This window comes from Centruroides sculpturatus, unplaced genomic scaffold (assembly GCF_000671375.1).
Source record: "Centruroides sculpturatus isolate CEXI.00-Female unplaced genomic scaffold, Cexi_2.0 scaffold448, whole genome shotgun sequence".
Classification (NCBI taxonomy): Eukaryota; Metazoa; Arthropoda; class Arachnida; order Scorpiones; family Buthidae; genus Centruroides; species Centruroides sculpturatus.
Genome location: NW_019384639.1, coordinates 193,495 through 210,750, shown reverse-complemented (window position 1 = coordinate 210,750; position 17,256 = coordinate 193,495). Strand labels below are relative to the sequence as shown.

At 32.3% G+C, this 17,256-nt stretch overlaps 2 protein-coding genes across 4 annotated transcripts in view; one reads left to right on the top strand and one right to left on the bottom strand.

Moving 5' to 3' along the window:
* Positions 1-365: 365 nt before the first annotated feature.
* LOC111625934 overlaps positions 366-17,256 on the top strand; it is a 36,744-nt gene continuing 19,853 nt past the window's right edge. Inside the window, exon 1 of the mRNA XM_023369195.1 lies at positions 366-567. The gene's annotated coding sequence lies outside the window, so the exon portion shown is untranslated. The remainder of the gene's footprint in view (positions 568-17,256) is intronic.
* Positions 1,664-16,499, bottom strand: LOC111625932 (serum response factor-like). Of its 3 annotated transcripts, none has more exons than XM_023369193.1 (8): positions 15,967-16,499; positions 15,622-15,892; positions 9,453-9,984; positions 9,227-9,376; positions 2,518-2,589; positions 2,269-2,448; positions 2,152-2,201; positions 1,664-2,078 (listed from the first exon to the last, which is right to left on the bottom strand). In XM_023369193.1, the coding sequence occupies exons 1-8, from the start codon at positions 15,984-15,986 to the stop codon at positions 1,986-1,988; spliced, it is 1,368 nt and encodes a 455-aa protein (XP_023224961.1). In that variant the 5' UTR covers positions 15,987-16,499; the 3' UTR covers positions 1,664-1,985. The 3 variants fall into 3 exon arrangements, with proteins under 3 accessions (XP_023224961.1, XP_023224962.1, XP_023224960.1); XM_023369194.1 differs by having other exon boundaries at positions 15,622-15,903; positions 15,967-16,498; XM_023369192.1 differs by having other exon boundaries at positions 15,622-16,496.

Sequence of the window (17,256 nt, the reverse complement as noted above, 5' to 3'; positions counted from 1 at the left end):
TCATCATACTTCTTTGTTTATACAGTATCTTTATAATTTGTGATGTTCCAGAGCCGTTATTTTTAATAATAATCAAAGATTTAATAAAACTAAATGCGCAAATTTCAACAAGTTAATGAATTGTTATTTTCTAACTTCCTATCAGTTGTGACACATCTTCCTGAGATTACGACTCATCAGGGGAAGTGTTGTTTAAAATTTTAGATTGGACGATTGTTAAGTACCACATCGCAATGCCCAAATTTGGTCAGATGACGATGATTCTGAAGATGAGATCAACTAGAGATTAGAAAAGGAGTTCGCTCGAGGAAGACGGTTAGAGAGGAGGAACTTCTTGGGTACTTCTACCAAGAAGTTCCTCCTCTCAAGGTTCTCTAGGCCTACGCGCTCGAATTCTAGATATTTCGCTCGCTTCCGAGGATTAACAAATTTCCGACCTTTCCTACAAATTCCTGCAGAGAATTACCTTAGGATTGTGTTCTCTTTTAGGAAGAATTACTTTCAAAGGAGTAGAAATGGCACAGACTGCGCTCCTAAGACAACTATCGAAGATCAATTGAATCGCAGGTAAATATCGTCTCACGAATTCAATGTAAATTCTAACCTCGAGAAAATTAGGCGCGACGTTAGTATATTATTGATAGGACTTACAACGATCAAACAAGAAAATAACATATTATGTTTAAATCTTTCGTATTTAATTCCGTATACGAGTGATTCACTTTCCGTGTTGCCTTTCAAATTCCTCTTCCGTTCGCTTGCTTACTCCCCATATCGAAAGTCGCGACCTAGGTCCGAACTCAAAACCTAGGTAGTCAGGACGACTCGGTCATTCCGCGTGATCGGTATCTCACGTGATACCTCCATTCCGACCACGTGACCCCCATGTTTTTATTAAATTGAATTATAGTTAAATAAAATAAAAAGTTATGTATTCCCGAATTTTCCCTTCCAGAATATAAACTTCCCCATAAAATATTCTGTTGACTTGAAATACATCTTTGAGGAAAGATCTCCAATTTGGCAACCTGTCTTCAGAATTTCCAGGTTAATTTGTCAGAAGAAAAACAGCAGACTAGATCCTGAACATGTTAGCATGTTTCTTTTCATAAATAAAGTTCTGCAGTAGATGAAAATGAGAACCACCATTGATTATTCTATTAATTAGAAAGATACTGTGAAACACAAAGGCAAAATTTGCATTATATCATGGGAACCCTTGAGCGACCATCAAACTCATCCATGTTGAGCCCAAGATCACAGTGAAAATTATAACATTTTACTTCTTCCTCAACTTTCCCCGCAAACAAATTCACCAAACTATTCCAGCATAATGGGGCACTTACTCCCCTGTAACAGAATTTACTAATTGATCAATTGTTAACACAAGGTGAGAACTTATACTATAAACGAGGCAGTTATGGATTCTTAACAGTTGTAAAGTAGTAATAGAAACAATTATGCAATTTCTGTGCCACCATAAAAATACCATGGATCTGAATTAGATTCAAAACTGGATCCCTGAGTAGAATTTGCAAGGTTGGGTAAAAACAGATGATCTGTTTGCCAAAGTGCACGTTCTCAGTCTATTTTGGGTATGGGTGTTTGTATCACCTTGCAGATTTGAAATTTAATTAAAAAATATGATTGCTCTGTTATTTTATTGACTATCAATAAATATATCTATATTTATTACAACATTATGTACAATCTTCCAGATAAAAAAACATTGTGGCAATAACAACACAACAATAGCAACAATACTCCAGTTGATAATGGAGTCTGAAGATGAGAATTTTTCTAAAAAAATATTCTGAAACTCTGAGAAAGTATGAAGATGTGACAAATTACTTTCTATAATCTGACATGAGTATAAAAACATTGCACTGGTTAGTCCAGCCAACCGACGAGAACGAGTCTCTACTTTGATTAAATATTCCGCGAGAGAAGCCCTGCCGCCTCTGAATGAGGCGACGGAACGAATTTCACTTCCGACACTTCTGCTGTCTGTTCTGAACGACGGAAGAAGGGGTTACGTTTGAAACTGCAACCTTGGCGGCGAGTGTACCAGACACTTTCTGAAAACAGAAAACAAGATTTATTAAGATGCCATTTATAGAAAACTATTAAAACCTATAAAACTTATCTAACCTGATGTGCTGGAGTGAGAGAGACAGGTATATATATTTGCTGTGTTCCACCTGTAAGTTAAAGGTGTTTTATGTAAATTTCCAGAAAAATCATACTCGATTTCCTTACAAATCTTACTTTGATCCGGCTGAAGCGAAAGAGTTGGAGATTGTCCAAGATTTAAAATTACCCTGTCTGATAGACTGGTCGGTGATGACGCCGCGTAGACAATACCCTGTGCCGTCTGATACATGACCGTTCCAGGAACGGCAGTCGAACTGTTCGAACTGATACTCGACGTAGGAATTACCACATTTCCTAAATTTATATCAATTTTAACAATTTTTTTCTTAAACATTTCAAAAACACACTTTCTGTCATACTTACCAGATACAACCGAAATATTGGATTGGGTACTAGATATGGAATTCTGAGTGGGTGTATTTGGAGTTGATGTGCCTATATTATAAAAATATCAAGTTAAAAAACAATAAATATTGTGAATGTTTTTATTTAATAAGTAAAAATGATAAATATTTTACAGATTTCAGGTTATAAAATACAGAGTTCCTATTCAAATTTTTGTTTTAAATTCTCTGACTTTCCCTGACCAACTTTGTACAAATTCCCTGACCCTCACATCCCCACAATGACAAAATGAAACAGCATTTGAATTACTATGCAAATATGCTATTGCTTCTTCAACTTTTTAATTAGTTATTTTTTCTAATTAACAGTTACATAATTTTTTTAATTGCCGAATAATTAAAATTAAAAATAAAATGTTTTAAATTAAAATAATTTATCCAATTATTGACGCACCACCATAAATTTATGTGGCTTTGAAAAAATAAAAAGCCATTATTTATTTTTATTCATTAACAAATCCTGTATAATCCATGTTGCATTTTATAATTCTTCACATAAACAATCAATATTAGTTTTTAAAATTAATCTGCACTATCAGTAAATGAAATGAACATCTGTAATAATTGTATAAACATTAAACTAAATTTTAAAATTACACAGCAATCACAATTTATAAGGTCTGATTTTGAATGATCTTACAATGCAATAGAAGACTTATTAAATCTAAAATTGTAAAAAAAATGTAAAACTTGAAATTAACTCATTTGATATGAATTTCAAAGTTTAGAGAACTGCTTACAAACTTTGTCTTTAAGTATAGGATCAAAAGATAAAAACTGATGAATAGCACTTGTGCATTCATTACATTTCTATTATATGCACCACACACAATAAGTAAATATTTCACTGTAATAGTTTTAATATTCTTATTATCAACAGTTCCATCTTCATTTAAATTGTAAAAGAAAAACTTTGTCCAGTTTTTCAGAAATTGTATTGTCTAAGTACAAAATACTCCAATGACATGCATTAACCTAGAGCTTCTCAAACTTCACCTTCTGGTAGACAGGTTTAATGTATTTTTGTGCACCATTTACCTAATTTGCAAAGGTTACGGTCAGTATATTTGCTTAGACCAAGGATGACCATAACCTGCGGCCCACTACACCCTAAAATTTTTAAGTACATTTTCATTTATTTTGGTAAAGAACATTGTAAAAATTATTCCCACTTCACTGGATGCACTTTGATGTTGTAATGACGTAACTGATGCTAGAAAACTGTACTATCCCACATGCAAAGCATACTGTTGTGAACAATTCTTTTCATGTATGAAAAACATCAAAACTGCTGAAAGCAATAGGTTGAGTGATTCCCATTTAACTAACATTCCTATAATTATGACTAGTGCCATATATGCAGATACAAGTACCCCCGTATAACAAGGGAGTTATGTTCCAAAAAATTGCCGTGTTATGCAAATCTGTGTTATACAAAACAAAAAACTAGTACGAAACGGGGGTTAGGTTCCAAAAATTAAAAAACGTGTTATTATATTTTCATAATTAAGATAAATATCTTTATTCAAATTTTCTTAAGCAATACATATTAATATAAATTAAACAATGTTTTCTTCATCGTCACTAAGCACTATTAACCGAGAGCATTTTCTTTTTGGCAAGATATCATTATCCTCTGAGCATTTTTCTGCATTATCTTCAGATCCATGCTTTTGCAAAAAATATGTTATTTTAAATTGCTTGGTTTTAGTTAAAACATCTTTATAAATTTCCTTATATGGTTATATTACCTATGAAGAATAAAGCAAGTATGGAATAAGGAAAAACATCTGGCAACACAAAATCAGAAGCGTTGAGATCTGGCAACATGAAACAAGTTTTGAGAAGGATTACTTGAATCCACAGAAGATGGAAAAGAAAATTTACATACTTAAGTACTAATAGTTAACAAAAATTATTATTTTCATGAACTATTAGTACTTAAGTATGAGAAAATTTATTACATTTCATGTTGTACGAGAGTTTTACCCAATTCTCAAACCGTGTTACAGTGAATCCGTGCTACAGAAGTGCCATGTTATACGGGAATTATCTGTATTGACAATATTATGACAGGAAGGCAATGTCAAAAATTGCATTGAATTTATTTTTATTTTGTGAGAGTATAATTTGTTTACTGTCATTAATACAGTGTTTTATGTATTTATATATATTTATTAATAAAATTTGACGTTCACAATTTGAACTTTTTAAAAGTATATATTTATATAAAGTAAATTTGTGGATTGCCAAGCATACCTATATTTCAAATTTGGCCCATTAGGGAAAAAGGTTGGACAACCCTGGCTTAGACCCACAGGGATCTGTTGAGAACTCTGCTATCTGAAATCAAACCACAGTAGAACCCCCTCTAATCTGTCACCTTTGAGACTGGGAGTATGGTCAGAACACAAAAAAGGTCTGATTATCAGAAAAAAGTAAAATAAACAATCTTCCCCTTTGTCCAGTCTTTGTAGCACTGCTAATTTTTCATTTAATGAAAGGAGTAACGTGTTTACGTTTCACTCCTGACTTGTTGAAAAAACACACAGAACTGTACATATACACACAATGTAAAACATATACTGTAACAAACACAGAAGAACATGACAGGCGGTGAGTCACCGACGAGTCGAGACAAATTTCTCAACTCTGAACACAGTTGGATTAACCAGAGTGACAGACTAGCCGAGGGTGGACTAGAAGGGTTCTATTGCAGTTGGATGTGAAAATGTCTACTTTTCAGCACTACACACTGTGCAAAAATTTTCTGTGTTTTCAGATGACACTTTCAATGATGTCAAAGAAAGCGGTTAAGTATCTCAGAATGGATAGATTTATGGGAAAAGGCAATGTAACATCTGGAAATCTTGCAAGGAAGGATGCTTTAAGGAAGACTTTCTACAGGAAACTGACTATTAGGTGTTAGTTTTATGAAGAAAACCTGAAAAACTTTATGTGGTCAACCCATTGGTGAGATTAAAACCTGCAGCCACATGTTTTATCCATTAAGACATTGATGGGGTTAATAAAATTCTTAAAATGTGAAAAGAGTGCTAAAATGTTATTATGATGCTTGTATGAAGTGTGAATAAAAGTAAATGAAATAAGTATGAATAAAATAATATTACATTAAAAAATTTATACTCAGACTCTTTAATCCAACCTTTTAGCATCCTCTATTTGTGAATGAGAAGCTTTCAAAGTTTTCTTAATCAGACAAATTTATTGTCTGTTAATTCAGAGTTTACTGTATTTACAATAAATATTCAAAGTGGCAACTGACAACTAAGACAAACCACATTTTGCACTTCAAAGCATAACTGTCATTGTCTTGATAGTATCAAAAGCTGAAGTGATACAAACGTACAGTTCTTTGTTTCCACTAGTGTTTCATATTATATTCTTTATGTATCCTCCAAATTTTCTGCTGGTTATAGCTCCCAATTTTTTTTGGAACCTAGGTTGCTTCATAGAAAATGCTCATCTCATCGACCTCTATCACCCCTTAAATTTACAGTACATCAAACATGTCCTGTTATATCTTTCATTTTTAACACTGTCCTACAGACACAAAGAGGGCAGTTTTTCTTTGTCTTTCAGTTTGACCAGGCTTGTAATGAGGAGACTGAATAACACAGGATGTGACCCAACATATTTGGGACAAACCACTCTCGAACAATTCCTAGACTGCTCATCCAAATTCAATCACAAGTTCTCATAGTGGTAGCCTGACATCTTAACCACCCCATCCATCCTAAAAATATATTCTTATATCCATTATACATGTAATTTTAAAAGTAACATCTTTCAGGCAAATTTCTGGTTATCATCTCTCATATTCGACAAATAATGATTAGAATATATAAAAGTAACACTTCTACTGTGTCTAAATACAATGGCATTTTAGCTTTGTAAAAATTCACTTGATGAAAACTTTTGTGTAGTTGCAGAAATTCTACTCCTTCCTCCATACACCATTTTTTAATTTCATAACACAACTTTAATACATTACAGTTATTATTTGAGAGTTTATTGTTAAAAGCTTGACTGAACAATAAGACACTTGCTATTTTGGTTTCCTTATTGTACAATCTACTTGGGCTACACCACTGGTGATACTTCCTCTGGAGGCACAAACTTATAGTCCATATTCTACAAGTGATGTTTATGTTTAAATAACCATTTAACACTTTTAGAATTTGCATGTTTAAATAACAAGCCACCTTTTAAAATAATTGTTGCAGACCATATACATTTAGTTTCAAGCAATTTGTATTTTGTATGGAACATTAAGTATTATATGTGACAAAGGTGTGTCCCAATGGGTTCTCCAGTTTCAGGAGATGTAGAAATTGTATCAAAATAGATAAAAGGCCCCTCAAACCAATGATTTTCTTAAAAGCATCCAGCTATTTTTAAGATATTTAGATGACATGCTTATTATATGGAAGGGCAGAGGGAAGATACAAGAATTTGTTGAAAGATTAATTGAAACTCAGTAGTAGTTATTAATATAATTGAAGGTAGTTTGACAAAATTAATCTCTTAAACTAAACCATTTATAAAAACAAAGTAGCCCAAACACTAAAGTTTACCATAAGCACATTGCTATAGTTTCCTTTACACATTGGATCTTGAATGATACAATAACACAAAAGCTATCAAGCTTTTAGAACACTAGTAAATAGAGTGATCTCTTGCTCATCAACAAACAAGGACAGAAATAAGAAATTTAAACTAATTACAACAACAGCCAGCAAGCATAGTTTCTCTTGATATACAATGAATGACATTATTAAAGCTCCATTAAACAAGCATATGAAAGAAGATAAAAATTAAAATGAGCAAATAGCCCTAGAAGAAGCAGGAAAATTGATAGTGGCAACAACAATGTGTTATGTCAAAAAGCAGGTTGTAGCTTAGAAGTTAAAAGGTTTCCATCAGTCATGTGCATTTTAAGATATGACAAAGAAAAAACACACAAGCTATCTAAATTGGGAGTTTACACCTTAAAGCTGTTTAGACACAACATTGCATAACAATGTATATCTTAATGTGCAATTGGACATAAAACTGTAATGGGAATTTTGAATAATGCAGTGGGAATCACATATTTATGCAGTAATTAATTGTCCAATTCTGGATTTATAATTACAGTAGAGCATCGCTTATCCGAAAACCAGTCAACCGAACGGTCAGTTAACCGAAAGCGTTCCAGTTGGCAAATTTAAATTTCTGCTACAGCTGTGGTGCTACAAACTTTGGCTATGTCTTGACTACTCCAATACATTTTTTTGTTGGTGTATGTGTTTTAGCTGGCAGCACTGGCACTTTCGTGTGGTGTTTTTCTGAGGACTGTGTGTCGGGACATCTGTCGTGCTGAATCGAACATTTTTGATACTAGATTAACTTCTAAAGTATAATCTTTTTTGTTTTTATATTTTTCAATATATTTATTTTGTTTGTACAAAATAAAGAAATAATTTTCAATGATACAATAGCCACGATTATTATTATAAAAATTTTTGTTANGGCTACTTTAATATTATTTTTGTTAAATTTTTGCGTGTTTTAGCTGGCAACATGGCTCAACCATTGAAGGGAGACCAGTATTTAAACAAGACTTAATTTTCTAATTATGAGTGGTTGTTTGTTTTGTGAGCAATAAAATAATTTTCAATGATACAATAGCCACGATTATTATTATAAAAATTTTTGTTAGGCTTAACATCGACAAAAATTCAATGCAAAGTGACACGCAATGGAGAAAAATTTCAACATGGGATAAGTTAATTTATTTTTTCATGCATAATCAGTTATCCGAACAACCCTAGTCCCCAATTGATTCAGATAAACGATGCTCTACTGTACTTTTTTCTTCCGGTTATGTTAAAGTTAAAATATTTACCTAAATTACATAGTATACAGTAAAACCTATCCAAAACAGAACACAAATAAAAAGGAAACCAGCCTAAGCTGAAAAAAATTCTTTGGAACAAAGCAATTTTTATATATTAAAATAGAATGTGTTCAAAGTGGAAACTTACTAAACCTACCAAGTTTAGTTTTATAAACTGTATAAATATATGAGAGCCACAATAAAGGTCTAAAAAGCCACCACATATGGCTTATAAGATACAGTCATCCACCATGGTTAAATTCTATAATAGCTGAGAAAATAAAAACTTGCACCCAACAGTTTAAAAATTCTTAATTCAGATTATCCTTAAACATGAACAGTTTTTTACATACTGTTTTAGTATCTTGTTTATACAAAAAACTGTGTTCTCTTATATGTATAAACATTTGTGTATATTGTATAAATTGGGAAGATGTTCTATGATGTACTATCCATCGACTTTGTTTTATTTGATATGAGATGTTATACTAAGGATATATTGAGAAATTTTTTTAACCATGCTAATTATGTTTTCTAGATTTACAACCTTTAAATATTCATTTAATTAAATAATATAGTTTAAAAAGCTATATATCAATCATTAATAATTATGGCTTTAGCAGAATACTTATATATATGATAGAATCCAAAAGTTCAGAGACAGGGACTAAGGCAAGGAACTATACACCAAATCCCCAAATCTTTGGATCCTAACACAAAAAACTTTGATAATATAAATAAATATATTAAATATTCTAATATTTACCAGACAGAGAAACTATTGCTGCAGGAGAAATCCTAAATAAAGGAGACTGATTTTGCGATGAGACTGGTGATTGATTATTCGATAGCTGATTTTGTGCTGCAGACTGAAGAGTTCCAATATGCAGTGTTGAACCCTGCGGCAGAGCACCTCCTGAAATTGAAATGCCATCAGCCATCAGACAAAACGTGAAAATAAAAAAAGAATAGTGTACAACAAGATAACTCACCTGGTGCAAGTATCGTAGTGAATCCCGTACCTTGTGGAAGCTGCATAGATATGGCTGGCGTTCCGGAAACTTTTGTATTGTTATTGCCATTTGTTCCCAGAGCTGTAGTGGCACCAGCAAGCAATGGAATTGCAGTTAAGTTACTAGGAAGCGGACTAGGAAGAGAAGTTATGGGTCCTCCGACTGTAGGTGAGACAGCTATGCTCTGAACTGTATTGGTCCCGGACAACGTGGCCGATCCATCCTGATTAACAAACAGAGTCTTGACATCCGGCTTGTTGTCGCCATCCTCTATGTTGTAAGATAATTCAGTTTCTTCATATCCAGCTGCACTCATTCTTTGATCCGGTGTGGAGGCACTAGGACCTACAGGTGGATCCGGGGAATTTAAGCAAGTCTGTATAAGAGCTTTACCTGCCTCGCTAGTTATCATCGGCTGCAGTTTCCGTGTCGCAAAAGTATATACATGTCCCGTTTCACTAGCAACCAAAACCATAACTTGTGTTCCTGTCAGCGTGGATAACTCGTAAGCCTACAATTAAAAAACAAAGAAGTAATGCTATGCAATTTATATTTTGATTATTAACAAACTTAATTTATAAAAATACTGTGCATATATTTAAAGAGGAAACAAGCCATTTATAATGTTTTTAGAATGTTAACATTAATATTGTCCCTTTTTAATTATACTGATCATGAGATTGGCAAGGCTACAATAGGGAACATTAGAGTAATAAGGGATGGGACCAAATATATCCAGAACAGAACGGCCGTGAAAAAATCCCAAGGTTCATCAACCACCTGGATTTGACTCCAGATCCCCAGAGCATTAAATCGATGATGATGATTTTTGTATATGATAACACAATTCACAGACAATATACAAACAACAACATATACTGTAAATTCAAATCTACAGTAAGTGTCCAGAAGACATTTGCAATTAAATACAGTAGAACCTCGATTATCCAGATCTCAATTATCTGGATTGTTCAAAATAAACAAAAATTTTACAAATTTGCTGTTTTGCACTTGGCAAATTACAACACTGTTTATGTATGTGATGGAATGCATAACTTTTTTTGTTTCAACAACGTCTCACCCAGCACATTGGTCGTAAACTCTTAAATATATTTTGCGTTGAAATAAAAATATAACTTGACATACATATTTATAAATAATTTATGTTCAAATTACATCATTTCTATGACCAAGGACAGCATAAGGCATGGGCAACATGGGCCACCTCTTGCCCATGCCTCACGGTCCGAAGGGCCTCGCGCCTCGAAGTTTTATACATTACTTAAAAGTTGTGAACGCGATGAAAAAATTTTACTCGTCTTAAAACAATAAATAGTTTGTCAAATTTTTATTCATAAAAATACAGTTTCAACTGTTTTTTATTTTATAAAATCCATCTTCTTGCGCCACCAGAGGGCCTTTTAAACAATAGGTAGTCTGTTAGCACTGGTCAGTAGTCGTCCAAATTCAATACAAACATTTGTTTCTTGAAAATTTGATCACAACTTAAATACAGTATTTATTTTTAATATTACCGATATGTCATCGAAAAGAAAACTTGTTGTATTATCATTAAAAGACAAATTAAAGTATTTGTTTTGATTATCCGAATTTTTCCTTATCCGGACTACCTTCATCTCCAATTAGTCTGGATAATCGAGGTTCTACTGTATTTCTTTCTGTTGGAATTTTATGATGTGTATCTTCAACAATATAGTGAATTTTACGGTTTAGAAGACTTTTTAATTATCTACTGATAATAAAAAGGCCTTCTAATATAGTTTAATGTTCTGTTCATGGTTTTTATTTGAATTAACTGCTCTATTATTAAAAACAAATAAGAGATTTAATTACTAAATCTAAAAATATTTATAATATGGATCTTATATAAACATTTATACATAACTTTATCAGTAATTTAAATTTGTTCATAACTTATGACTTTGTAAGGACTAACAAATGATAAAATTAATTAAAATATTATATTTGTTCATCTCGCTCATTCGTATCCAATCATGTATTGATATTTTGGCTAGAATTCCAAGATATCTATTTGGCTGTCCAACTTTAAATTATGGATTTCCAATGAAATGATTACGGCTGTCACTTGTGTCAGAGATGTAATTTAGTTTAGAAAAAATAGTCTTTTTCAGCTCTTTATAAATGATGTCTTAAATATTGATGTCAACTTCTATTTTTGAAGATCTTTACAAAAATATGACCTTAGATTGCATTATAAAATTTCATATAACTCCATCATATATTTTTTTTATCTTTGTCTTATCATCAGAATTACTTCAGGTGAGTTAAATAATGAGATAAATTAGTTGATTTCAGTCAAGTGCAATGGGTGTAACATGCATTTTATCAACACAATTCCAACAAGAGAAACTCTCTTGCTATAAACAATCCTGTTGATAATATTTTATTTAACTGCTCAAAGTAGGATTGTGATGCATTATACATGAGCAGTTAATAAATTCCCAGAATAGTGGTATGGCGCTTTAGTGATAGAATGTTCATCAATGCATGCCCATTGTTTAGGTGTTAATATAAAACTATATAGAATACATTAGTTGTAAAGTTTAATTTGGTAGATTTAAATTTTGTAAATCTCAAAAATAATTGAAATTTGGATTCAGTTTGCATGTAGAATGCTTCAGAACGAGCATTCCAAATGGAACACGTATAATTGACCTGAAGCAAAGCTGTCAAGTTGTTTAAAAATTTTGTATTTTTGAAGTAATACTGGAATAAAGCAAATGCTACCAATGTGATTAATATTTAATGTGTTCTACAGCTAAGTACAACTGTTCTACAATGTTTCTTCACACATGCAGTACAGTATGATCCTTTAAATCTGCCATAGTTGTAAAATTTCCATGATATTCTTTAAACAGCCCAAGGAATCAAAGATTCAGAGTCAGAGAACTTGGTGACTAGGCAATTGGAAACAAATGATTACCAGAAGGTTGATGAAATTTAGCAAAAACCTGTAGTATGTTGCACAATCTTTTTCTACAATTTTCATTGAAGCAGTTATGACATTACTAGACTAACAAGATGGAGCTAAGACAACTCTTAAATATTTACTATTAAGAATATTGGTCTAAAAATAATTAAAATGGAATTAGTGACAAAAATCAGACATACAGCACAAAATGTCATTAATTATATATTACATGAGTTGCTAAACCTTGTCATGATAGGAGTTATACACTGCCTATAAGAAACGCACAAGAGCCACATCCTCTATTGGAATGTCTATCAGACAGTTGCAATCATCTATTTATATTATATATAGTTAAGATACGTTAGTTATCACTATTAATTTACCAACTTTATGACTAACTAGGTAAAACAATCATTTAACTCCTTTGACTTTACAAACATACCCTAAGGTTTTAATTGTCCATTCGAGATTAAGTTGCAAATTATGTTTACAATCCCTGTGTATATTGCACTACAGAATAGTTGGAAAACTAAAAAAATATATAGGCATAAGTAGTACATACTGAGTTTATAATAAAAAACAATTGTAATTGTATAAGTACATGGAGCTATAATAAAGGGTCTAAAAGTCTCATGTGGCTCATAAGCCACAGTGGATATATTCCATTGAATCTAAAATGCACCCATTTCCAAAAGTAAAGTACAGTATACCGTATATTCAGGTTTTATATACAGTATATTGAAGTAGATGATATAACCATAAACTAATATATGGACGCTTCATTATACATAACATACTAAACAGGTGTATAAGCTACAAGGATGCTTGCCAGCTTAAATTTTATATCTCTTCCTTGACATTGAATTGATGCACAACAGATACCATTTAACGTTCCTTGCATTCTACAAGGAACACCATCAAAGAATTAATTTCTTGTTGTATAATTTTCATAGACATTGCTATAAAAATTCAGTTTATCATTTACTCAATAAGGATTCTTTACTTGTCCTCAACAGAAATTGATCCACGTTTACATATCTGTGTGAAACAATACAACAGAATGGCTGAAACCAGTAGAAATTTTATTAGCAGTTTGTTGCAACTTAAAGCAAGAACATAAAAACAAGTCAGTAAAGGAATCATTGTTTTAAACCCAGCAATTGAAAATAGTTTAAAAATTTAGGAAACATAACAAGCCAGCATTCAACAAACAGGCAAAATTACTTGCAATAGAATTACATGTTAATGAGCTCTTTGGAAGCATTTAAACTGCATCATCATCATCATCACTGCAATATGTAAATATTAATATAAGTTATATGCATCATTTAATCACAAGATAATACAAATGATAATTACAAATGTACAATGTCTTTAAAGGTTCATTTCATTTTTTTTTTCAGACAACAAAGAGGAAATCAAACAACCCACAATATAACAACACATAACAAATTTTTCCTAAATCATAGATGAAAATTATATTCCCATTATAAAGCTTTTGTGTACACCACATCCTTAATTGTGCTTCCTATTCTAATTACTTCAGTTATCCCTAAGTAGTCTTATCGTCTACACACATACCCAATTGATTTTGGAAGAAGTGAAAGATAAGGTTAGTTAAATCAATACAAAAGTCAATACTCGGTAATAAGAAATGGCAAAAGAAGACCATATAATTAAGTAGCTTTAAAACAGTTTAAATTTTGTTGCAATAGATTAATGATTATTTTCACCAAGCTGTAACAATCCTTAATGTGCCAATATTAAAGCATTATTTTTCAGAAGTTGCTGCAAATAATAACACAACAAATATAACATATTAAATTAGTAGACATTTTATATAATAATAATCTTATATAAAGCTAGATGCAACAATGCCTCACAAGTATTGGGAGACATACTACTTTCCATGTATTAAAAATTATACTATACAAATCAGCTATAGACTTCAGACATCAGGTTAGCCCAGATTTTTTCCACCTGTCCATTTATCCAAATGTGCATTTACATATTACAATGGTGACAGGAACTCACATGCATTCCTAAAGTCAATTTTTTTGCATATGTCAAAGCTACCAAGCACCAAGGCCTTTTTTAGCAAGCTCATTACAAGTTTAGCCAGGCCCACAATGAAGCATCAGGTGATGAGGGGTGGTGCTCAGCATACCCAGAAGGACCACCCTCTGAAAAAATTCCTGTTTTTTTGGCCCATCCCAATTCAATCCCAAGTCATCCAGAGCAGTAGGCTGCCACCTCACCTGCTTGGCCATGACCTAAATCATTTTGAGAAATGATCTGTTAGAGAATTAAAACCTTTGTGGAACCCAGATGATCCAACACAGTTAACCAGATACATATTTGGTTCCTAATTTGATGTTTTCGTAGCCTGACATTGAAACTGAGATCTTTCTATAGATAAGAAAACAAGAATAAAGAACAACAAAAATCAACGCATTCTCAAATTCACCAATTTATTCTTAAGCTTGAACTCTAGAGATGTCAGTTCTTTAAATTAATTGCAACTTCTGAAGCTTAACAAATACAAATGAACATTAACATAAAAATAACCATCGTAATAGCTACATCAACATCCATTTTCAACTAACAACGATCGTCAGGATGATCTCTAAAGAAAATAACATATTACGCGAGCCGATCGTCGGCATCGCTCGCACCACGTCTAATCTCGAGCTTCTTCCGACACGGCCAAGCAGTTTTGAAATATCACCACTATCCGTTTATATTAAATACTATCTATCTACTAAGCACGAAAATGTTTATCCGTTCAACTAAATCAAAACATAGTTTGCATAAAAACAAGGAAAGATATAAATTAAAAACAGACGTGGTCGACAACATGCTCGACACATTAATCCGGACAATTTAACATTGTTCGCATCAGCCAGACAGTCAACGTGGAAGAAGTCATCAGGTCAGAACCTTTAAATTTTAAATGACCTGGTCCCGTTCATCCACTCGACTCTTTCAGGATAGGATCTACCAGCAAGGTACAATCATAGCATACATCAACAAATGACAAGTTGCAAAATACACCAGAGATAAGCTTAGAAGACAATATAATACACGTACTCTACTAATAAACACGGCTTTAGACGGATAAGACGACTTGACAGCCTAAACGACGCTGCATATATTTAATTACTTACGAGACAGACAGACAGACGGACAGACTACCTTTTTCATAATGCCCGTTTTCCTCTTGCTGAAAGTGGTGTATCTCCGTAGCTTGTTATCGATGAATTCCATTTTGATCTTGACTCTTCCTTTAGTCTTTTTACCATTGGTGGGTTGAATTTTTTTGCTTAATTCCGTTTCGCTCTCGGACAATTCGTTATCTTCGCACATTCTCCTCTTGATCTTGATACGTTCTTCGTTGGCAGAATCGTCGTCGGACATCTGTTCGCTCCTTTCCTCGTTAAACATGGACGTTGTTTTATGCATGGCACTGTTTATATACTTTATTTTTATTCTTTTAATTAATTTTCTTAAAAAAATCACCGAAAATAAACACGTAAATACCATCTATTGACATTCGACATGGCGGTCTGCCTAGGAAGACGTGCCTCTACTTAACCGTAACGTGAGAAAAAAAATCATTTCTATTACAAAAAATTCAATTGGGTCCTTTAAGTACGATACGTCGTAACTGACCAATAGAACGCCGAGTATTACCGTGACATCACTTACGTTTACGATCGATTCGATTAAATAGTTCGTTCGGACGTAGCGCGATCGATGTTTTGTATCGATCTAATATAGTTCCGTGTGAATTTCCAGTTAAATATTTAAAATTTCGAGTGCTTTTATAATAATTAACTCGATGATTACTATATTTATTAAGATTTTAAACCTATTTCGGGTTCTAGAAGTGTTATTGATAATATGGCGGATAGATACACCAATAATTTTCCAGTTATAAGGCTGCATCTTCCATATATGGTAAGGTCAGTTTCCAATTTTGGAAGACAACGCCTTATAAGGAATATCGACTGTGACCTCACGGAACGTTTCGATCGTTTAAATTTTCTCGTGTTTAAATTATGTTCGATATCATTTATAAATTGTCCTTACTATGGTTTTTGCGTCATAAATAATTAAATTCAAGTGTTACGTCACACAAATTAAACACTGATTCGATTGTCATCGAGTACAATGCGTTTAACAAGTCGTGCTGTGTTAAACGTGAATGAAAAAGTAAACTTTCTCGTGTTTGTTCTGTTCTATAAGAGCGAGATTTGCAAGAAACTCTCTTAATATATTTTCCCCTTTTTTCTCATGTGGATCAATGAGTCAACAGTTGATTCTGTCTGCGTTTTCATCAGTCAATAACTACAAAGGATGTTCGTGAATCGACCCGTTTTATCGACTTTGCAAGCTTAATGTCGTATATCAGGTCAATACAATTGAATACCTGATATCTAGTTTTAAAAATAAATTAAAAAACAGATGAATCATTCATTTTTGCATAACACTAAAACAATTAACTTCGCAGGTTGCATTCTATTGGCTGATTTAAAATTGTTTTGAAACCTAATTGGCTAGTTTGAATATTTTGTATTTTTAAATCATATATGACACATTTTATTTCTTTATAATTTTGTATACTCAATGGTTGACAATTCATTTTATTATTATAATTTGTGACATTACAGTATAAATTGTAACAATATAACAATAAATTCAATAATACATTCGTTGATTTAAGCTCGGATCAATGTATTACTGACTCCTATGATAATATTTATAAATCAATAAAATCGATGCTTTAATGATTAAAATGAACTGTTAAAACGCTTAAATTAAAAATAA

Coding starts and splice junctions, on each gene's coding strand:
- LOC111625932 (XM_023369192.1), bottom strand. CDS start 15,969: ATGGTATTTACGTGTTTATTTTCGGTGATTTTTTTAAGAAAATTAATT. Junction 9,377..9,452: donor CACTACGATACTTGCACCAG/GTGAGTTATCTT, acceptor TTTCAATTTCAG/GAGGTGCTCTGCCGCAGGGT. Junction 2,202..2,268: donor TTCGCTTCAGCCGGATCAAA/GTAAGATTTGTA, acceptor TTTAACTTACAG/GTGGAACACAGCAAATATAT.